The sequence below is a fragment of the Lactuca virosa genome, chromosome 5 (assembly GCF_052849685.1).
Source record: "Lactuca virosa cultivar CGN04683 chromosome 5, Lactuca_virosa_CGN04683_v6, whole genome shotgun sequence".
NCBI lineage: Eukaryota > Viridiplantae > Streptophyta > Magnoliopsida > Asterales > Asteraceae > Lactuca > Lactuca virosa.
The window spans coordinates 242,880,773-242,904,579 of NC_136430.1; the positions used below are offsets into that span (position 1 = coordinate 242,880,773).

The following is a 23,807-nucleotide window of genomic DNA, read 5'->3' on the forward strand; positions in this document are numbered from 1 at the left end:
TCTCCATGCATGGTACTTGGATGATGGGACACTTATCGGAGATTCGGAGGAGGTGGCCAAAGCATTAGAGATCATTACGGTGATTGGCCCAAAATTGGGCCTTCAGCTGAATATCAAGAAAACCGAGCTCTTTTGGCCCTCGTGTGATGGTAGGAAGTTACGGGAGGGGCTATTTCCGGCGGACATCGGGAGGCCGTCTTTGGGGGTGAAACTTCTTGGGGGAGCTGTTAGTAGAGATGCTAGTTTCATTCGCAGCTTAGCCATAAAGAGAGCCGAAAACGCTGTGAATTTGATACGCCTTCTTCCACAATTGTCTGACCCCCAGAGTGAGCTCGTTCTTCTTCGGTCTTGTATGGGTATTGCTAAGCTTTTCTTTGGGTTGAGGACGTGCCAACCCGTTCACATGGAGGAGGCGGCAATATTCTTTGACAATGGATTGCGTGGGGCGATTGAGGACATTGTGGTTTGTGGGGGCCCTTTCTTTAGTGACATACAATGGCGAATTGCTTCCTTACCCATTAGGTTTGGGGGTTTGAGTTTATACTCGGCAGTAGAGGCTACCTCCTATGCTTTTGTTGCCTCAAGGGCCCAATCTTGGGTATTGCAAGACCACATCTTACAGGATAGCGGTATACATGGTATGGATTTTGATTATGACTGTGCCTTGGCATCCCTTCGCAACAAGCTTCCAGATTTTGACCTTAACAATTTTACTACTAAAGACACCGCCCCCCCCCCCTAAATCCCAGAATACACTGGCGAGTGCCCTTTTTCGTAAAATTGTCCAAGATATGGAAGTGCATCTCAACATGACGGCTCGGCAGAAAGCGGTTTTCCAGTGCTTACGTGCACCACATGCTCAAGATTTTCTTCTGGCTATCCCTATAGATGGGCTTGGCCAACACATGTCTCCCGTGGAGTATCGTACTATTCTCAAATATCGACTCATCATTCCCATATTCTCAGCTGACGAGATATGTCCTGTGTGTCGCAAGGCATGTTTGGACTCTTTTGGAGAGCATGCAGTTCACTGTAAAGAACTCCCGGGGTTCAAATATAGGCACGATATGGTTAGGGATGTTTTGTTTGACATATTTAAGCGTGCCGGGGTTTCCGCTAAGAAAGAAGCACCTGTTAATTTCTTGACTGACCCGACAGAAGGAAGGTCAACCCTCAGACCGGCTGACATTTTGATTTTTGGATGGGTCGGAGGGAAACACGCATGTGTGGATCTTACAGGGGTATCCCCTCTCATAGGCCTGAGGGCTGGGGTTTCACGGCGGGACATGCTGCTTTAAAAGCAGCTACAGACAAAGTCACCAAACATGAGAAATCGTGCATGGAAAATCAACACGTGTTCATACCATTTGCATTTGATACGTTTGGTTTCCTCGCACCGGATGCGGTAGAGCTTCTTAAAAGAGTACAATGAATCATGCATCGTAATGTTATATCCCCTAGATCTCCGGATGTAGTCTTTAAAAGAATTAGCTTTACCATTCAAAAAGGCTTAGCGGCACAGCTTGTTGCCCGTTTGCCATCTCACTCATTGTACGATGACAATTAAAATATTGATGGAATGAAATGTTATCTAGATTTGCTTATTGTGAGTATAATTGAAATATAGTTAAAAAAATTATCTTCGTATTATACATAATATTAATTTTTATTGTTATTACTATTTGCACCATTTGTAAATTATTGTCATATTCTTTGTGATAAACAGAAAAGGCATCAGGTGCCACACAATTGTAGGGGTTATTAAGTTCAAGGTTAAGAAGGCTTATTGCACAAGTGGTCCCACTGGTGCCCTTTTTGCTCCAAACATCCTTTTTAAGGTTAATGTTGCATGAAGTAGACCCCACAGGTACAAAAATGCATTTGGACTCTCAAAATACAGTCTCTAAAACTGTTTAAATGTTATGTGAGCTAAAGATTTGAATTGCCACTTCAGGAAAAAGAAGTATTAGAGTGTTGACTGGGATAGATTTGGTGAATAAGGGTACAGATGCAGTCGATGTAAGTTAACGTATTGAATGGTATCTTGAGTTTTCTTGGTGAGGTTCATGTTAAAAGTACAATGCCAAAATCATATATATTTTCAAAGCACTCACCAATTCATGCAAACATTCGATCATTTTATTGTCTTGCTTTGTAATACAAAAATAGTTATGATGGAATAGAATCACAAAGGTCTAATGAGATCCAAATTGTTATACTAACTTTTCACACATATACACATCCAAATTTAACTTCTTTTCTGATTTATATGTCAACTTCTAGATCCAACAACACATATAAAGACAAAAATCAACCCAACCCATGTGGAGAGCTACACTAGTTATGTTTAAAATTTAATACAAAACAATAATACCAGGGTCGATGATTAGGGGGAGGGGTGGCAAGGAGGACTTGTGAACAGGGCCCATTAATTTCAGGGGCCCAAATTTTTTTTACCTATGTTATGTGTAATCAGAAGATTTAGGCCCAAATGCTAACCACCACGTCTAGCTCCAGCAGTCTTGTCGCATTTTTTTGTGAGCGTGAGCGAGATTAAGTGAATAAGAAACGAACGTGCAACACAAGTGCACAACAACAACGTGCAGCGAGCACGAGGGAGAACTAGAGACGATACGATTATGTTTTCTTGTTTTTTGATTTCATTTAGATTTCAATTTCACAAACCAGAAGGGAAGCAGACAACAACGATATTTATCAATCGTTTTCTACTTTTCTTTTTGTTCCAGTCGACCACTTATCAGAATTCCTCAATTCAAAAATTACTTATCATAATTACTTAATTACTTATAAGAAATTGATTAGTTGAATGTGAATGTTATCACTTATCAGATTATATATTATCAGATTATGTATTATTGTATTATTAGAATTCAGAAATCATAAACATAATTTAGAATGTGAATACAGAATATTGAATGTTAACAGATTATAGTTAGTTTTCTAATTTTTCTAAATGTTGAACTAATGAACTTGAATTAGATTAACAGATTATCATTTATCCGAAACTGAATGTTGAAACAAGAAATCAGATTATGAGAATTGAGAATTCATAATATGTTAATGAGAAATAAAAGTATGTTAATTTTTTATTAGAAATTTAAATTAGATTATGAGATTATCATTTATGTTTATCGGTTGATGTAACTTGAATGTTGAAAATTGAAAATATTGAACTTGTAGTGATGAAGTCTAAACAACCATCCGGTTTTCAAAAACGTAAAAAGAGAAAACTAGATGCAGAAAAAAGAAAGGTTGATGTTCATGCTCGAGATAAGTTTGTTCATAGAAAACCTGTTGAAGGGCACGTTGAAGAGCATGTTGAAGAGCACGTTGAAAAACATGTTGAAGAGATTCTTAATATATATGATCCAAGAAGGTGGGAACAACTTAACTACGAGGTGATTAAACTTTTGGTCGAGAGAGGTCCTAAAAGAGATACTAGTATTATGTATGGTCCCTACGATAAATTTGGTAGACGGTTTTCTGCAGCTTTATACACAAGAACTTTATCCAATTTGGAGAAGTGTGATAGAGAATGGCAAGTATATTCGAAAGAGCTCGACATGATATTTTGTTTCTGTTGTAAAGTGTTTAGAAAAGGTATTTCAAAAGGTAAATTTAGTGATGAAGGTTATTCAGATTGGCACCATGTTACCACTAGAGATAAAGAACATAAAATTTCATTGGATCATCTCACAAATAGGAAGAAGTGGTTTAATATGCGTAAGAAGATTGAACTTGAATGAAACAATTGATAAAGTTTAATGCGAGCAATTCAAGAAAGAAAGAGCTTATTGGAAACAAGTCCTTTTGAGAATCATTGTAGTAGTGAAGTTTCTTGCGAAACATAATTTAGCATTTCGTGGAACAAATGAAAAGTTGTATAAAAAAGGTAACTATAAATTGAATTTTTTTTTGTTCCAATTCCACCAAACACCTTTTTGTTAATTATTATGACTGACTCCACTTCTTATTTGTTAATTGTGCTTAACAGGTAATGGAAATTTTTTGGGTGTCATTGAAATGTTGGAAGAGTTTGACCCGGTCATCAAAGAGCATGTACGGCGGATCACAAGTGACGAGCTTCATGTGCATTACCTTGGGCACACGATCCAAAACGAACTAATACTTTTGATAGCTGAAGAAATTAAAAAAGAACTTATCAAGAAGATAAAGGAAGCGAAGTACTACTCATTCATACTTGATTGTACTCATGATTCAAGTCCCCAAGAACAGATGACTATAATAGTGAGGTATTTAAAGTTTTCATATAATTTTGTTACTGTCGAGGACTCATTCTTAGGTTTTTTGAATGTTGATGTTACCACCGGAAAAGGATTATTTGATATTACACTTGAGAAGTTAAAATCTCTTGGTCTTGAAATTGATGTTATGCGTGGTCAAAGCTATGATAATGGAGCAAACATGAAAGGAAAACACCAAGGAGTGCAAAAGAGATTTTTAGATCTAAATCCTATAGAATTTTATACTCCTTTAATCTAACATTATTTGATATGGCTAACAAGTGTGTTAAAGGAAATAACTTTTTTGGACTCATTCAATGTATTTACATTATCTTTGCAAATTTTACAAAGAGGTGGGAAATTTTGAAAGAAAATGTTCAAGCTTGGAGTCTTAAGTCATTGTGTCAAACTCGTTGGGAAAGTTGGGTTGAGAGTGTAAAGCCTATTAAACTGCAACTTGTTGATGTACGTGAAGCTTTATTTCAAGTTGTAGAAAAAGATAATGATGCTGCAATTGCAAGTGAAGCAACTTCACTAGCAGAAAAGGAACATGGTGACTTTGAATTTTTTTTTATCAACTGTTATCTGGTATCAAGTATTAAACCAAGTTAATATTGTGAGTAAAAAGTTACAAGCAAATGATATGCATCTTGATAATGCTATTATAGAAATAAACAAATTAATTGGGTACTTCAAGGATTATAGAGTAACTGGTTTTTCAAAAGCGGTTGATGAAGTTAAGAAGATTGCTATTGAAATGGGTATTGATCCAATATTTCCACAAAAGCGTTTGATTCCAAGTAAAAAATTGTTTGATGAGAGTTCAAGTAGCGAAGAAGTTTCATAAACAGCTGAAGAGAATTTAAGAGTCAATTATTTATTATACATTGTTGATCAATCTATTTCATCTCTTCAGACAAGATTTGAACAATTCAAAGAGTATGACAAAGTATTTCGTTTTTTATTTCAACATAATTTGAGGGGAATTGAAGATAAAGATCTTAAGTCGTCTTGTCATCGTCTTGAAAAAACACTCAAGTTTGAAAAAAGATCGGATATTGATGCCGAAGAACTTTATATGTAGTTTGAAATTATTTGAGACATTGGAAACCAATGAATTTAGCAACCCAATAGATGTTTTGAAGTTTTTGAAAGAACTTGATTATTTCCCAAATGCATGCATTGCATATAGAATATTGTTGACTATTCCAGTAACAGTGACATCTGCAGAAAGGAGTTTCTCGAAATTGAAGTTTTTGAAATCTTAGTTACGTTCCACAATGTCCCAAGAAAGACTTAGCGGTTTGGCAATGATATCTATCGAGAACGAAATCTTAGATAGTATAGACTACGGAGAGTTGATCAACCAATTTGCTATTAAGAATGCTAAGAAAACTTCACGGGTCGTCGGTTAGCTGTTACGATATGTAATTACTCATTAAAATACTTTGATTTTGATATGTTTATTGCTTTAAAATTTATCTTAGTTAAAAAAAATAGTTTATGTAATTTTATTCTTTACACGTTAAGGTCGAATGACCTTTTTTTTCGGACTCGTCCTAGACATTTGAATCCTTAGGACCGACTCTGAGTAATATAGGTATCAACTTACATATTTTAATATTTACTCCTATTTCTCAAACTTCAACAACAATATTTTTATTGAATAATTCATTTCAAACACTATACACGAAATAGATGTTTAAAAATAACATGATTAAATATATTGTTAAAAATCATGAAAACACTTGCAAAATAACATATTAGGACAATTTGTCTTTTATTTTATGAACTCATTTTATAAGATCAAAAACATAATAAATGAAGCACGAAATTTAAAATGGTGAAGTTTAATACTAAAATATGAGCATTTGGTGGTGAATCTATGATAATAATTTGGTTAATAGGTTCCGCACCATAAAGTTCTATTGAAATCTTTAAGTCCTTTTCATCCACTGGGCCTGAATATAATCATTTGGTGGTGAATCTATGATAACAACCAGCTTAACCTTTTTTTTTTTTTTTTTTTTCTTTTCTTGTTGATTTGCCTAAATAGAGGAACAAATTATTCTGTCCATATACTTCTAATGAAATCTTTAAGTCACATTCATCCACTGAATAGTAAGCTTGACTAATAGCTTCTTGGTACCCCACTGGACAGTGAGGGAATGATGCATGGTGCTTCCCCAACCATGGAAGTCATAAACTCATAATATATAGATTCTTAAATGTATGGTTTCAGTTTATCATTATTGTTGCTTATATTATATATTATGTATGAAGATGTAAATAAAATTGTTTGATTTTTAATGCTTTCATATTGAGCCCGTAAAAGGCTAAGAGCTGGTATTAAATGTATACTTAACCAAATAGAATTAGTGGAATTATGTGAGGGCCAAATAGCACCTACACCGGTATATATTATCATTCCTTTTTCTACAATGAAAATAATCAACTTTCACATTCACTTTTCTGTGTACATTTTCTTTAACGGAAAGTTTAATCTGTGCTTACAAACTACTTTAATTCCATCTATTGCCTCAGACGAGATGAAACTAAACCTCCGATCGCCAACATCTGATGCTGTTAAGAAGTCCTTTGATTTTCTGTGTACATATTATAAATATAAACAACTTGTGACATGCTAACTCTATATACAACGTCTATAATTGAAATAGAAACCATCACCTTAATGGCTCACCGGATAAGGCTTAGGCTCGTCATTATAGGGCAGTCTCAAGTTGAAATCTTGCTGGTTTGATCAAGGGTTAATGGTTAGGATGGGATAATGCAGTCTCGCTTTAACTTTTTGTTTTATTTTTTTAAAGTGGCTAGCTAACAAACACCCCTAATCCTAAACGTACCTAGTCATAAACATACACCATACGCTGATAGACCATGGCCTGATATAATGGCTTAAGGAAGAAGATGAAAAGCATATATACAATATTCTTATATACTTCAAAGTATTATTTAGGGCACATGAATGTAACTCAACTAAAAAAGAATAATGCTAGTGCATTCAAACACAAATATATGAGAATAATGCAAACGTTACTCTTATAAATATATTCAAACTACACCTGGAACCCTAATTTGACAGAAAAAAGTGAAAAAAAACGTGTAATTTTCATAAGTAACAAAATGATAATGAACAGAATATTTGAGTAGAAAAGAACTTTTGCATGGTGGATGTACCCAACTAAAAAAGAAAGACCCTGCTGCTCTATAGTATAAATTATAGGACGAAAACTTTGATTGGTGTTGTGGAGGAAGTACTCGTTCAATTTCTTATTCGATCCTTTTCTTTTAGAAGTGTTCAAAACAAAAATTAATATGTCAATTATGAGAAACCTATTAGTATATAGCAATAATACGAAGAAATAGAGATTATAAAGGTGCAGTAGAGTGGTTTGGAGTAGATAAAGAGCGAGCACATAGTTTCACCCATGTTGCACAATTCAAGAAACATACCTGTGTTCTCACTCACTTTGTTGGCCGTTTTCCAATGCGTTAGGAATCTTTCTTGGTGCATTAATCTGGACCATCCGTGAAGCGCCCAACAGAGAAAGTTTAGAAGAATGGAGGAATCTGCGGATCACGTGTTTTCCCCAATGCCAGATACAGTAGGAATGATTGGCGGTTACAGATAATAACTTAATTAAAAGACGTTCAATGTATTTGATTTTCTAAAGATTATTCGTTTTTTTAAGGAAGTAAGCTAGATCTCATCTAGATATATAGAGTACCTCCGCAACTCCATTAATGCTTTTTGGTCACGTGCTGATATTAAACTTTTAATGCTTTTTGGTCACGTCTCCATTAAAACACGGAAAGAGATAATTAATATGAAATGATCACATGATGCTGCAATGAATCACTATATATGTTCAGAAAACAAGCACTCTGATCCTACTAGAGAAAGAGAAAGAGAGAAAAGAAAAACAGCTGACAAAAAGAGCCTGAGCACGCATAATTACTTCAGGCATACAAATTCTCCCAAATGACTCCGTATGTCATGCAAGCAGAGCCCATCTGTGCTCACTCTCTTCAATCACCGCTCCTTCCCTTACCCCATGCAACTATATGGTACTATATATTAATTATAGACATGCAAGATAAACAGACAGTAAAGATATGGATAGATTGGAAGAAAAACATAGCAGGGGTGACAGACAGAGGGTGAGCACGCATAGCTTCAAGCACATGAAAACGTACTATTTGCGAGAAAGTCCATGGGTGCTCACTCTCTTCTGTCACCACCCTTCACCTTTATAGATTGCCGCGATATACATAACATATGGATAGTTTCGTTGCTAGACATATGCAATCCTTAAGCTAGGACACTATATGTACAAAGCTTCACTGCTAAAGGCCCAAGTACTGAAGTACTGTTTCATTGCATTTAAAATAAATTGACAGTACCATCTAGTTTGATATGCAAGTAAGAAGCACAGTTTGTCATCCTTATATAGACTTTAGAAAGATGCTTTACACGCACTACGGAATAAACTTCGGTCATTCCACCAATTTTTTAAAATTCTGTTCAAGATTATATATATATATATATATATATATATATATATATATATATATATATATATATATAGGGTGCCCGCGCAAAGCGGCGACCATAAATAACTCTTTTGGTGAATAATTTTCTTACGAATAATAATTATTAGATTTTTTTATTAGTTATTATGTAATAAAAAAATTTATCACCTTTAAATAAAATGTTTATATTTAAACCTTATATATTAATATTGTCTGTTTATACATTTAATGTAAATTAATTAATATGAGTGTCTTGTTTAAGAAATTTAAATTAATTTATATACAAGAATTTTAATATTTTAAAATTGTCATTTTGCTCGAAATTAAATTTCTAAATACCATTCCTTAATTCAACATTTCAAACTTTTTCCAAGTATTAATGATATTTATACATAATTAATACGTACAAAGAGCTTTGTAATTTATACCTCTTAAAACTCAAGATATAACTAATATACTTTATAATATAGCATACTATATATATATATATATATATATATATATATATATATATATATATATATATATATATATATATCATGGTTGCAGAAATCGTTAATCGGTTGTTAATCGGTGGACTAATGATTCAGAATTATTCGGCTAGGCGGGAATTAATCGGAGACTATTAATTATCAAGAAAATTATTCAAATATTTATAAATCTAACTTTGATCCTACAAAATAAACGATTAATCGGCGATTAGGTCCGATTAGGGCGGATTAGGGCTGATTAGGTCCGACTTTTACCTGCGTTGACCAAACTCGATTAGGTCCGATTAAGTCCGATTAATTCCAACTTTGACCTGTATTGACCAAACCCGATTATATTGACCGATTAGCAATAAATCTCATCGGTGGAGGTCCGATTCGCTATTAATCGGCCGATTAGGCTGATTTCTGCAACACTGATATATATATATATATATATATATATATATATATATATATATATATATATATATATATATATATATATATATATATATAGGACTAGGTTCATGTGTTTATTGTGTGCTAAAATGCACCAATACTAATTTACTAAAATTTAATAATTATTTAAATTAAATATAGATATTACATGATTTCCATAATTTTATATATATTAAATGATATCCATGATTATACTTCTCTTGTTTATGGAAACTAATTAAGTTTGTCATTAATGTCAGTAACAACATTCTTTCGAAATAAATTCGCATCTAGGTTTTCATATATATGAGTTCGTGTTTGTTAATGGACCTACTCACTTAAAATACGACAAAGTTGAATGAAATATATGAAGAACGAGAGTGTATTCTACTAGAATACACTCTCATTCTGTTAGAATATACTCTCATGCTTCTAGAATAAATCTCATTCTACTAGAATACACTCTCGTTCTCCATGTTCTAGACAACTTTGTTGTATTTTGAGTGATTCGGTTACGAAACAAAATACGAACCTATACATGAAAAAGTAGATGCGAATTCATTCTGAAAGAATATTATTGTTGATATTAATAAAGAATTTATTAGTTTCCATAAAAAAAGAATTATAAATATAGATATCATTTAATAGACATATAATTATCGAAATCATTTAAAATCTATCTTTATTTGATTAAATAATAATTTAATTTTTAATAAATTCTTATTGGTGCATTTAACACACAATAGATGTGAGAAACATTTGATCATATATATATATATATATATATATATATATATATATATATATATATATATATATATATATATATAATAAAGTTCAACAACAACTTTTAGGAAATAAACCAACCAACTATATATCTATCAATGACAAAAGTTTTTTTTAACAAACATTTTTGAAGAACCAGACCTTGGAAGCCCACACGAATCAAGCTCCCATAAGCATTTCATATATTTTTCGTGAGATCTTCCATTAGCTTGCCAATCAAACGCTTCATCAACATAAGGGCAAGATCTAATGGCGGATCTTTGTGGTAAAACTTTTTTTTTTGTTTTTGTAAATTAAGTTGTTAAGGTGCTGCCCCAAAAATACTGGTTTGCTACCCCTAGCTCAGCAATCCCATTCACTTCCCTCACAACTCCCATACATTCTGTCTCGAATTTCTCTGTGTTTGGCCCAAAAATTCTTTAGTATTCATGATATTTTGGCAAGAATTGAGGTCCCTGAGTTCCCTACATTAGTATCTATCAGGCCGGGGTTCTGCCAATGCAATTTCCGAACTTTTTTCAGGAAAATCTTTGTATGTTAAGCTACATTTATATTGCATTTAATGTAGCTTATATTTATATTCATAGTCGTTGTTATGAATTTATAAATTAAATTTATCATTGATTCCAAGTCATTATACGATTTGATCTACTTTTGGGGGGGGGGGGGGTGTTGTCTAGACTATATTTAATGACGTGTTTAAAGTGTATACTCTGTATACCAAATGGACCCTACCTCCAATATGATCTTACATGGTTTCTCCTTAGTTGATAGATCTTGATGTAGACATTGGGATTTTTGTTGAATCTAGACTATCATTCGTCAAATATTAGACTAAGACTTAGTCATAATCATACCTAGGTCACATCAAACGAAAAGTCTAGGTGCTAAGTGGAGCATTGTCGAATCACTAGTCATCCACTTTTAACAAGTAAGTGCGTAGTTACTTTCAACTGACACATAGATACAAATATTCTAATTGCTTAAATGTTATGTGTGTTGTTTAGTTGTCCTTAATATATCTATGTAAATTGATATGACTATTACTTGATTAAAATGTATATTAATCATACTTAATATATGATTGGGAAGTGAAAGGGTTAGGCGAAATACTATATGAGAGGCTATGATAGGTTAGTAAAGGGTTGTGCAAAATAATAAGTTGTGACTTGTTGTCTTTACCCAAAGTACTATCATACTGTTGTGCTCACCTAAAGTTTTATTTTACTCTTATGCCTAGTCAAATAGGAAAATATTAGTTAGTAAAAGTTTTTGCAAAATAATAAGCTGTGACTTGTTGTGACCAAAGTACTATCGTAATGTTGTGTTTACCCAAACTACTATTTTACTACTGTGTTTACCCATAGTACTATCATATTGCTATGTTGTGTCCAAAGTATTATCGTATTGTTTTCCTTAGAGATTTAAGGAAGAATAGATGATACCACTTATAGGTTTTTATAACAAAATACGATCTTAATTTAGAAAAACATTTTTAATGGAAAACGGAAGACTTTTAAAATAACTAGTTTATTTTATATCAATTTAACAAAACCACCAAGAGGATCCAAATACATGAACTAGAAAGATAATAACGATCATAGGAGGTTTAAGAGATAACCTTTGAAGACTTTGATCCCACTTGGAATTAAGGAGTTGATGATGATAGCAAAAATTCAAGAATAGGGTTTTTCTATACTGTATCAACCATCAAGAGTAGGGGACTTCGAATGCTAATTCCTATCTTATATAAAGTAATTCTTAAGCCTTTAAGTACTTAACACAACTAAGCACTAAAGGAGAAGCACATTATGTAACACATGTTCCAGGAATTTCTTAATGGATGCAAGTTTCTAGGGTTTTGGTGTCGGGACTTGGCGATTTGGGAGCTCCAACTCGACGAGTAGAGTCATTCAAAGGATCGCGGGATTTCGACCCTACTCAATGAGTCGGAAGGCTTCGACTCGGCGAGGAGGCGCTGTAAAGGAAACCCTAAATTTTAGGGCTTAGTACCCTATTTAAAGGACTTATGTCTCATTTGTAGCCTCCTTTATTTCCACCTTTGTCCAGAGAAACCCTAGTTCGTGCCCTCCCTCTCTTTAAGTGTTTGTGTGAGCTTGGAGAGTGATTCTTGGTGCTCTTTTGGGAGGAACTTGAAGCTTGAAGAGGTTGTACTAAATGGAAGGCAGTAGATCCGGGATTTCCTCCAGTGTTGCAGCTACTTTGAGGTATAAAGTCGAAACCTTGGCTTTTCATTGCTTAGATTTCCTTCTATGAAAGTTTATGGGCATTATTAGCATGGTTTGGGATCATTCTTGGATTTGAGCTTGTTATGATCATATGGCTTTAGATCTGGATATCTCAGGGCCTTTGCGGACTTAAAGTTGCCAAAGGCCCTGAGATAGCAAAAGGCCCTGAGATAGGAGGTTTAAGAGATAACCTTTAAAGACTTTCATCCCACTTGGAATTAGGGAGTTGATGATAGAAAAAATTCAAGAATAGAGTTTTTCTATACTGTATCAACCATCAAGAGTAGGGTACTTCGAATGCTAATTCCTATCTTATATAAAGTAATTCTTAAGCCTTTAAGTACTTAACACAACTAGGCACTAAACGATAAGCACATTATGTAACACATGTTCCAGGAATTGCTTAATGGATGCAAGTTTTTAGGGTTTTGGTGCCGGGACTTGGCGATTTGGGAGCTCCAACTCGACGAGTAGAGTCATTCAAAGGAACACGGGATTTCGACCCTACTCAATGAGTCGGAAGGCTTCGACTCGGCGAGTAGGCGCTATAAAGGAAACCCTAAATTTTATGGCTTGGTACCTTATTTAAGGGACTTATGTCTCATTTACAGCCTCCCTTATTTCTCCCTTTCTCCAGAGAAACCCTAGTTCGTGCCCTCCCTCTCTTTAAGTGTGTGTGTGAGCTTGGAGAGTGATTCTTGGTGCTCTTTTGGGAGGAACTTGAAGCTTGAAGAGGTTGTACTAAATGGAAGGCAGTAGATCCGGGATTTCCTCCAGTGTTGCAGCTACTTTGAGGTATAAAGTCGAAACCTTGGCTTTTCATTGCTTAGATTTCCTTCTATGAAAGTTTATGGTCATTATTAGCATGGTTTGGGATCATTCTTGGATTTGAGCTTGTTATGAGCATATGGCTTTAGATCTGGATATCTCAGGGCCTTTGGGGACTTAAAGTTGCCAACTTTATCAAGTCTTGGCCCCCTTTTTGCTCTAAGTCCCTTGTCAAGCTTTTATTAAGTGTTTCTAGCCTTGGATGCTTTGCATAACACGTAAAGTTTGCAACTTTACGTGGTAACTACACCATAAGTGGTTGGATCTGTGATTTGGAGCTTTGGTTTCCACTGTAAAGGCCGAAAACGAGTAGGACTAAAGGGACTCGCCAAGTTATTTAATCAACTCGGCGAGTCGGCCAAAGGGTTTACGGCCAAGTAGCCGGCCACGGAGTTTACGACCAAAGGGTTTACGTCCAGGGGTTTGTAGTTGAGGGTTTGCGACCGCAAACATTAGGGAACTCGATGAGTCACTCAAGTGACTCGGCGAGTTGACAAGTTAACCAAGAACTCGACGAGTGGCTGGCTATACTCGACGAGTTGAGGTCAACATGGACTGCTGACCTTGACGGTGGACTTTGACTTTGTCCAGGGTTGACCTGAGGGTATTTATGGGATTGTGTTAAGCTAATCACTTGATGATTATGGGCAGTTGAGAAGGAGCATTGTGTGGGATATATCTGACTTCAGCTTACCAGTTCAGCATTTCAAAGGTGAGTCTTCTCACCATACCAATGGGTCTAAGTCACCAAGGCCGACGCATTTTATGATAGTTGGTATACTTGTTATGTAGAGTTGTGTGATATGTATGGATGTGGGATATGCGGTAGAGATAGCCTTTGTGGCTAATGGTAGAGACAACCTTTATGGTTGATGGTAGAGATAGCCTTGTGGCTAATGGTAGAGACAGCCTTTATGGCTGATGGTAGAGATAGCCTTGTGGCTAATGGTAGAGATAGCCTTTGTGGCTAACGGTAGAGATAGCTTGTATAACTAAATGATATGTGCCAATGGTAGAGATAACTTTTATAGTTATGTGATATGTGATATGTGGCAGGAGTAGCTTATATAGCTAATTGATGTGTGCTAATGGTAGAGAGAGCTTTTATAACTATTTGATATGTGATACGTGGTAGAGTAGCTCTTATAGCTGATTGATATGTGATAACGGTAGAGATAACTTTTACAGCTAATACGATATGTGTTATGTGGATTGTGTGTGGGGTATGCTCTGGGGGACTCACTAAGCTTTGTGCTTACGGTTTTCAGTTTTGGTTTCAGGTTTCATCGATTGGGAAATGAAGGGCTCGGATTGATCGCAGTGCACATACCTATGATTTCCGCAATGAATGATTTTGGGATGAACTCTGATAAAGGTTTCTGATTAAAACTGTTTTGGAATGTTTGGAATAAATGGTATCTATGTTTGGGTTGGATTAAAAATGAAATTTTTACCCCTGATTTTTAGGTCGTTACAAGTTGGTATCAGAGCCTTAGTTTGAGGGATTCGGGGATACCTTCGAGTGTGTCTGGACTCAAACTAGGCATCTGTAAAGTTTTCAAAATTTTCCAAAAGAAAAGGTTTTCAAGGAAAAGGTTTTCTAAGACGAGAAAGGGTGTGCCACATGCAATCAGCCGAGCTCAAGTAAGTTTCCCTAGAATACCCACAATTGTTACCTGTTATGATCTGATTATGAATCTGAGATTCGCATGCTAGTTAGGGCTAGGAGAGATGCCTTTATATGATATATGAGTTGGTAGACTTGCATGCTAGTGCTGAGTAGTCAGCGGTAGATTGACCTGATATGGTATGTAATGCTAGATTGAGAATGATTATTGGTATTGGTAATTGCTACGTGTATGTTTTTAAAATTGTATACGGTTAGGATCTTATAGCCTTAGAATAATTGATTTAGACTTATTTCATGTTCCTCATATGGTTGTGGTCCTAGGCTAGAGTCTATTATTCGACAGTCTATTGGATCCTGTTCTATGTATAATTTGCATGCATAAGGCAGCCGACAGTGAGGATGGATGGATGTGGATAGCATGAGTTGTGGTATATGGGCCGAATGTTCTATGATAGTTTGTGGGTCGGAGAGTGCCCTAGGATAAGCCTAGGATAAGGTTAGTGACAGGTGTTACCTGCTTGCGGATTGTATGTGTGGATAGACTGACTTGTCTAGTGTATACTGGTTAGGTTTACTGTTACCTGAATGCTGTTTGCTTTGTGCTTTGTGGGATTCCTAGTGATGTGGATCAACTACTAAGTGAATAGGTTAAGTCACATACAATACAAGTTAAATAATCTAAGAGGGATGGATTTGACCCTATTGCGCAACTCTTGTCTAAGTCCAACCGTTCTAAGGTTGAATCTTTTACTCGAAGGATTATTTGACCTCTGTTGTATGTGACTATATTCATGAGGTAGTTGGTCGAACTTAATGGGAATCTTTCAGCAGCTGAGGGCAGGGTGAGGTTGGGAACCTAGGAAAGCCTAGGATATGCTCCAGTGAGTTGGTAGGGCGGTTCAGTGAGGTTGGAAACGTAGGGGGAGCCTAGGAGGTGCTTCGGTGGATATTGTGTCGCTATTTATCATACATTTAGTATATCATGGGAGTTGGTGACTTAGAGGTTTCATGATGATTCCATAGGAAAGTAGGGATAGGTGTGGTAGGTAGTATTGGGCCCGTACTACTGAAAGCACAGGATCCATACTCGAATCGGGGAAAGTCTTGGAGAATGTAAGAAGCCTAGGAAGGAGAATTATTGGTTATGATTGGACCATGGGGATAGATGCGGTGCAAAATTCAGATGAGCACGTAAGGGAAGGGACCAGGGTTTGGTCTCGGCTCCGGTGAAGAGCTAGTTAGCGGAAGGACTGCTAGGATTTTGAGTTCGCCTTGGATCTCTTGTATCAGGTGGCGAGGATTGATGGTGCGATCGATTGCACATTCAGGATGGGAGACCAAGTCTCAGGGATAGTTTGTAGCCCGGTTTAGAGCCGAGGTTGCTCCAATTATTGCAGTGTAGTCGTGACGATTGAACTAGTGGGTGGGTGAGGGTGCGAGACCCGGGATGTTATGGATTCCAGAACCCGAGGATGGAAGATTGATTGGAAGTACCTCGAGCAGAAAGGTTGAGGTCATGTGAATTTAATGGAGGACCTCGGGAAGAGATCCAGAAGTTTAGATCAGCTTTTGAGAGGCCATTGGGGCCGGATTCAGTGCAACGCTTGTGGAGAAATGCACGATGGAGGTTCGTTCAAAGAGTTGGGATTGTCATTAGGGTCGGAATAAAGTATTACATCATGTACTCAGGATGGTCAGGGGTAACTCAGGAGGAGGTGGTCAGGATTCCTCCAGATGTTTGCCGATATGTTATCTTCGGCCATTCCCAATGGATATCGGGAATTTGCATTGCTTCAGAATGGTGATAAGTTGGATCTCGGTTCGATTCTCTACTATTTTCTGTGTTAGCAAGGGTTGTCAGATGCTAGCCAGCATGCCGAGGAATTTTGAGGAATCTTCAGGCGGACATATCTCGTGGAGCGGGTCCCGTATATACCGTGATTGCTCCGAGTCGTTGTCAGATTTTTTTCGATGATCTGGATTGCTACGGGTGTAGCAGCTTTGGCCAGGTCAGCAGGGACTGCCCATAGGAGGGGCAAGACCGTCATATTATCATTGTGGGCGGGTGGGTGACAAGGAGGTCGACCACCTGAAGATCAGAGAGGAGCGGTGAGTGTATCCACTCCGGCTATTCTGAGGATCACCAATGGATGAGAGGGTAGAGCCGAAGCCCAGCAGAGAAGGGCCCCACTTTGCAGGATCGGACAGGAGAGATCGGAATTTCTTCAGGCAAGGGTGCGAGGTATATATACCATTTTGCCTCCTAACCAGCGTGAGTAGGTGTATAGTTGGTTCTTATCTCTGGTTGTGCTTGAGTTATATGTACCTTCAGGAAGAGTTAAATGCCATCTGCATGCCATGATTTTATGAGGAATAGTACGGGGTCGTCTTCTTGTATATCGCAGATTGTCCAGTGTTTGAGTATCATTTTGGGAATGGTCGGGTTTTGTTCAAGGGTTGGTACGAGGGAATTATGTCTAGATTTCAGTAACCTTAGCTATTATGTTTGGAAAGGCTTTCGGGGTTGACAAAGGGAGAGAGAGTTGTTACTGAAGTTTTGATTGGAGCATCCGACCTTTGCACTTCGGTATCTGAGTATGATATCAGTTTGGGCAGCTAGAGTCATTGGTATCATTGGGATTAAAGAAGTGTTAGCTGATTTTCGAGAGTCGTGTTGTTTTAGAAGAGTTATTCACTAGCAGTCGGATAGTGTGGAAAATGTTATAAGACTACGGGGGAGCCGTATCATTCACTAGCAGTAGAGAGTGTTGTAAGACTACAGGGGAGCTGTAGTATTCACTAGCGGTAGGGAGTGTTTTAAGACTGCGGGGCTGCCGTAGCGTTCGCGGATTCTTTCAGGTGGCTTTGACTAAGATAGGCTAGTTCGCGGGGTTGTGGGGGAACAACTGCTTAGTTAGGATCAGAACCAGAGGTGATTGACCGACCAGTTATTCGGGGGCGAGCCGGGTGGTTGTGGGAACTCTAGATTGGAACTGGTGGAGACTATTGAGCTAAGGGTTGCATCTTGTGATACAAGATCTTGTAGTCAAGTAGTGCATGTTTATGTAGGGTTGCGGCTGGGTAGCCATGTTATAGGATCTCATAAGAACCTGGTGGTTGGACCGGGTGCAAGACTGGAAGTCTCAGGGAATCGGCTAAGGGTATTTATTAACCAGTCGAGTAAAGGATGACGGGAAGTCATGGGGCATTATGCAAATTCCGATTCGAGGAACTCTTGATAGGAGCGGAGTAACAATTCGGATTTGGACAGGAACCTAAATCGGAATTCGTTCAGGATTTTGTTTTAGTGAGATGGGATGCGGGGTATCTATATGACAAGGGCATCGAGGGCAGAATTCCAGGTTGGTGAACGAGTTGGTTTGATGGTGGTTTAATCCATTATGATGTGTCTCGGGTGGCTCTATTTGTAATAGGGCCACGACATGTCGGAATCAGGAAACGGTGGGTCGAAGGAGACCGGGTATGATGTAAGACTACAACTATTCTGGTAGTATCCGCCTTTTGCGTGGGATTCAGTGGCGGTAGGTTGTCAGCCTATCACGATCGGATTGATCAGTCGGATGGAAGGAGATAGGGCAGTTATGGTTAGACGAGGTATCCTTCGGAGGTCGCAGGGGACTGCTAAGTGTGGTTTGGCTCAGCAAACGGGTAGGTGTACGGTGTTTCGGATAGTTGGTAGACAGGTTGGGGCTAGAGGGGGTCCCCAAATATTCTTTAGGAAAGCAGTCCTATGGCAGCAAGAGGAGTAGGAGCAATTTCAGGGATTTGGGGTCTGTGCGAGGATTTTCTTGTTATTCGTTGGTCGTAGTTGATAGGTGACTTTGTTCATTAGGAAGCCTCAAGGTATTGCGAGTGGGAAGTATTCTATTTAGACTGGTTTTCGTGTGGAACCAGTTCGATGATGATCCGATGTGGGCAGTCTGTCAGGGAGACAGACCATCTCGAGACTTCAGATTTCAGATGGAGCAGGTGTGACTAGGTTGCAAGGAATTCATTCATTTTCGGATTTCGTGTTGCTGAAGGTGTTGCCCTGGTAAGGGATTATCAGGTTTTAGAAGAGGGGCAAGCATGGGCCTCGGTATATAGGCCCGTTCAGGATCTCGGCCCGGGTGGGTAAAGTGGCATATCGCTTGGGTCTACCAGAGGAGCTTAGCCAGATTGACAACACCTTCCACGTGTCTCAGCTTTGGAAGTGTGTCACTGACGAGTCCACAGTCGTTTCACTTAGATGGCATTCAGGTAGGTGAGAGCCTGAACTATATCGAGAAGCTGATTATGATTCTTGATAGGAAGACCAAGGGTCTTCGGAATGAGGAAATAAGATTGGTAAAGGTGTAATGGCAGCACCAAAGGGGCTCCAAATGGACTTGGGAGCCGGAAGAGGAGATGCAAGAGTAATACCTAGACTTTTACGACGGAAGACTTCGAGGACGAAGTCTAGTTCAAGTGGGGGAGACTTGTAACACCTGTTCCAGGAATTGCTTAATGGATGCAAGTTTTTAGGGTTTTGGTGCCGGGACTCGGCGAGTTGGGAGCTCCAACTCGACGAGTAGAGTCATTCAAAGGATCACGGGATTTCGACCCTACTCGACGAGTCGGAAGGCTCTGTAAAGGAAACCCTAAATTTTAGGGCTTGGTTTCCTATTTAAAGGACTTATGTCTCATTTGCAGCCTCCCTTATTTCCCCCTTTGTCCAGAGAAACCCTACTTTGTGCCCTCCCTCTCTTTAAGTGTGTGTGTGAGTTTGGAGAGTGATTCTTGGTGCTCTTTTGGGAGGAACTTGAAGCTTGAAGAGGTTGTACTCGAATGGAAGGCAGTAGATCTGGGATTTCCTCCAGTGTTGCAGCTACTTTGAGGCATAAAGTAGAAACCTTGGCTTTTCATTGCTTAGATTTCCTTCTATGAAAGTTTATGGCCATTATTAGCATGGTTTGGGATCATTCTTGGATTTGAGCTTGTTATGAGCATATAGCTTTAGATCTGCATATCTCAGGGGCTTTAGGGACTTAAAGTTTCCAACTTTATGAAGTATTGGCCCCCTTTATGCTCTAAGTCCCTTGTCAATCTTTTATTAGGTGTTTCTAGCCTTGGATGCTTTGCATAACACATAAAGTTTGCAACTTTACCTAGTAACTACACCATAAGTGGTTGGATCTGTGATTTGGAGCTTTGGTTTCCACTGTAAAGGCTAAAAACGAGTAGGACTAAACAGACTCGCCGAGTTCTATAATCAACTCGGCGAGTTGGCCAAAGGGTTTATGGCCAAGGAGTCGGCCAAGGAGTTTACGGCGAAAGGGTTTACGGCCAGGGGTTTGCGGTTGAGTGTTTACGGCCGTAAACATTAGGGAACTCGACGAGTCACTCAAGTGACTCGGCGAGTTGACAAGTTAAGCAAGAACTCGGCGAGTGGCTGGCTATACTCGATGAGTTGAGGTCAACATGGACTGTTGACCTTGACGGTGGACCTTGAATTTGTCCAGGGTAGACTTGACGGTATTTATGGGATTGTGTTAAGCTAATCACTTGATGATTATGGGAAGTTGAGAAGGAGCAGCGTGTGGGATATATCTGACTTCAACTTACCAGTTCAGCATTTCAGAGGTGAGTCTTCTCACCATACCAATGGGTCTAAGGCACCAAGGACGTCCCATTTTATGATAGTTGGTATACTTGCTATGTAGAGTTGTGTGATATGTATGTATGTGTGATATGCGGTAGAGATAGCCTTTGTGGCTAATGGTAGAGATAGCTTTTATGGCTGATGGTAGAGATAGCCTTGTGGCTAATGGTAGAGACAACCTTTATGGCTGATGGTAGAGATAGCCTTGTGGCTAATGGTAGAGATAGCCTTTGTGGCTAACGTTAGAGATAGCTTGTATAGCTAAATGATATGTGCCAATGGTAGATATAACTTTTATAGTTATGTGATATGTGATATGTGGCAGGAGTAGCTTATATAGCTAATTGATGTGTGCTAATGGTAGAGAGAGCTCTTATAGCTATTTGATATATGATATGTGGTAGAGTAGCTCTTATAGCTGATTGATATGTGATAACGGTAGAGATAGCTTTTACAGCTAATACATTATGTGTTATGTGGATTGTGTGTGGGGTATGCTCTGGGGGACTCACTCAGCTTTGTGCTTACTGTTTTCAGTTTTGGTTTCAGGTTTCATCGATTGGGAAATGAAGCGTTCGGATTGATCGCAGTGCACACACCTATGATTTCCGGAATGAATGATTTTGGGACGAACTCTGATAAATGTTTCTGATTAACATTGTTTTGGAATGTTCAGAATAAATGGTATCTATGTTTGGGTTGGATTAAAAATGAAAATTTTACCCCTGATTTTTGGGTCATTACACATTAAATCACCAATACTTGCATCTAGTCTTCAAAAGAGAACTAATGTAGAGAGAGGTGAATAAATACAGTTTTTAGAGGAAACCCCGAGAGAGAAATGACTTGTCTTTTTGAGAGAACCACTCCTCTTTATATAGTCCTATGCAAGTTAAAAGTTACACAATATAATAACATAAAGTAATAACTAGACTTTCGAAGCATGGGGAACAAAAGATGGAAGAGATGTTGACAAGAAACGTCCCATGTTTCTAGACAATTTACGTCCATTGGATAAAGGACCAAAAAAGACAAAATTATTATCTAATTACTCTAACTAAATAAAGGTAACTTACTAGTAAGTTTAAAATTAACCAAAGTGTCCAAAACTTTGTACATGACTTATTATATCATACTATATTATATAATAACTAGTTTTACACTCTTTAATTATTATTTTCACAAAAAACAATAACTATTCTCTAGTTAAATACAAGAGTTGATTATTCATTCATAATCATATTAGTAATAAATATGCAAAATTATGCCAACTTGATAAAGGTGTAACCTTATAGGATCATATGTTACTAGCAACATCATTCAATAATGATTCTTGAGCATATAGATCCAACAATCTCCCACTTGCACGAGATTCATTACAGAATGACATAGATCTTAGCTAGAATCTTGCAATAGGCTACTGCCCCTAATAATATACAAACGGTGACATCTCATCAACAGTGAATTCCAGGAGCTCAAAGCTACAATTGTTACTATAGGAGTGATATCATGTATTACTTTGTCTCAAACATCATGTGGAACATGAGATATGGATTACGATCAATCTCATGTGGTATTAAGCTTTTAGTAAGGACTTAGATGTCTAACTCTCAACGAATAAGAGGGACAAATCCCATCTTGACTACATACGTCAATCATTTAGTTCATGATATACCTAACGATGGCCCTTATAACTGCCTTTTATGAAACAACATTAAACAATGCCAAAGCACAACAATTCCTGCACTTAAGTCCCAAATATGCATCTCAGGTCAAGAAATACAAAGATGCTACCTTGATCGAAACATCACTCATCACTATGATCCGTAAAGTGATTTTAATGTGGGTCAAGTCCAATACTTATTCTCTAATAAAGTACCTATGAATTTGGTCGCAACTCTTTGCATTTTCATCTCCTTGATAATCAACCAATCCATTCATATTAGTCTTACCTTATAGATGCCCCCACAACTATGGCCATTTAGAATAACCAAGTTATGCTAGGATTAAAGCTGCTAATATAGAACACAACTATTATTTAATGAAATACTATATATAATATATCAACTCATTACAACATATGTTACTTGCATTGTTCCAATATCCAAATACCAAATTTTAATCAAATGTATCCACTTATAACTACAAGTTACAATAGCACCAACGTGACTTTCATGCTTTAACTAAGGAAGACACTTTTTTAAGTAGATTTGACAAACTTTATTCATATATTTTTCGAATACTAACATTTTCAATTTTATATACATAACTCGTATATAGAGAAACAACTGAAAATGTTTTAGATGCTTTAATATGACTTAAATACCAATGCTTGTGTAATGGGATTACTCATCGTATTAAATAAACTAAACATCAAGCATCTTCATATGTGGTTCCCCGAACAACAATGTATTCTAACTTTGATGTTTAACTGTAACTAAAATAAACATGGACCACTATCTATGTAATATCATCATTAATTTAAAATGAGGACACGCCCGATTGTGATTGAGAACCATCTAAATATATTTGGAAGTTTGCATATTTGTAACAGCTTAAACACAACTTTCTTTTAAATACTCCGCATGTTAGGACTTTTTCTTTACTTCTCACAAGTACTTTAGTTTGCATATCTAGACTTCACGCATAATCATGACATATATGATTAATCCAATTGTAATAGCATATGAAATACAATCATATTATCTCGTTCAAAACATTATACTAAGATTTTGAGGAATGCCCATGTAACGACCCAAATTTTCAAATAAATTTTCATTTTAATTAATAAAACACATTTGCATAATCCATGAAATCCCAACATAATTGTTTTCAAATCAGTATTCATTACAACTTATTTAAATCATCAGAGTGTCCCCAAAAAACATATCAGTGAAAGAGAGATAGAGTGCACGCCGCGCCATCACACCTTGCCCTTGTCCTTGG

The 23,807-nt window shown here is 37.3% G+C and overlaps 1 protein-coding gene and 1 long non-coding RNA gene across 2 annotated transcripts; one reads left to right on the plus strand and one right to left on the minus strand.

The window, feature by feature from the left end:
* The first annotated feature begins 3,203 nt into the window (after nt 1–3,203).
* On the plus strand, nt 3,204–5,349 carry LOC145112557 (uncharacterized). Its single transcript, XM_079048709.1, has 7 exons — nt 3,204–3,563; nt 3,802–3,913; nt 4,016–4,228; nt 4,325–4,467; nt 4,617–4,818; nt 4,862–5,103; nt 5,182–5,349. Exons 1-7 carry the CDS (start codon nt 3,204–3,206, stop codon nt 5,347–5,349), a joined length of 1,440 nt encoding a protein of 479 aa, XP_078904835.1.
* A 1,291-nt stretch (nt 5,350–6,640) lies between these two features.
* LOC145116166 (uncharacterized) lies at nt 6,641–8,686 on the minus strand. The gene is made up of 2 exons (XR_013711898.1): nt 6,954–8,686; nt 6,641–6,871 (listed from the first exon to the last, which is right to left on the minus strand). It is a non-coding gene; the product is annotated as an uncharacterized LOC145116166 (long non-coding RNA).
* Nucleotides 8,687–23,807: the final 15,121 nt, after the last annotated feature.

Bases quoted from the DNA above. Each gene is read 5' to 3' on its own strand.
- LOC145112557 (XM_079048709.1), top strand. From the start codon at position 3,204: ATGAAGTCTAAACAACCATCCGGTTTTCAAAAACGTAAAAAGAGAAAA. The intron at 3,564-3,801 runs GTATATTCGAAA...GAGCAATTCAAG, and splicing joins AGTGTGATAGAGAATGGCAA to AAAGAAAGAGCTTATTGGAA. The intron at 5,104-5,181 runs GTTTCATAAACA...TCATCTCTTCAG, and splicing joins AGAGTTCAAGTAGCGAAGAA to ACAAGATTTGAACAATTCAA.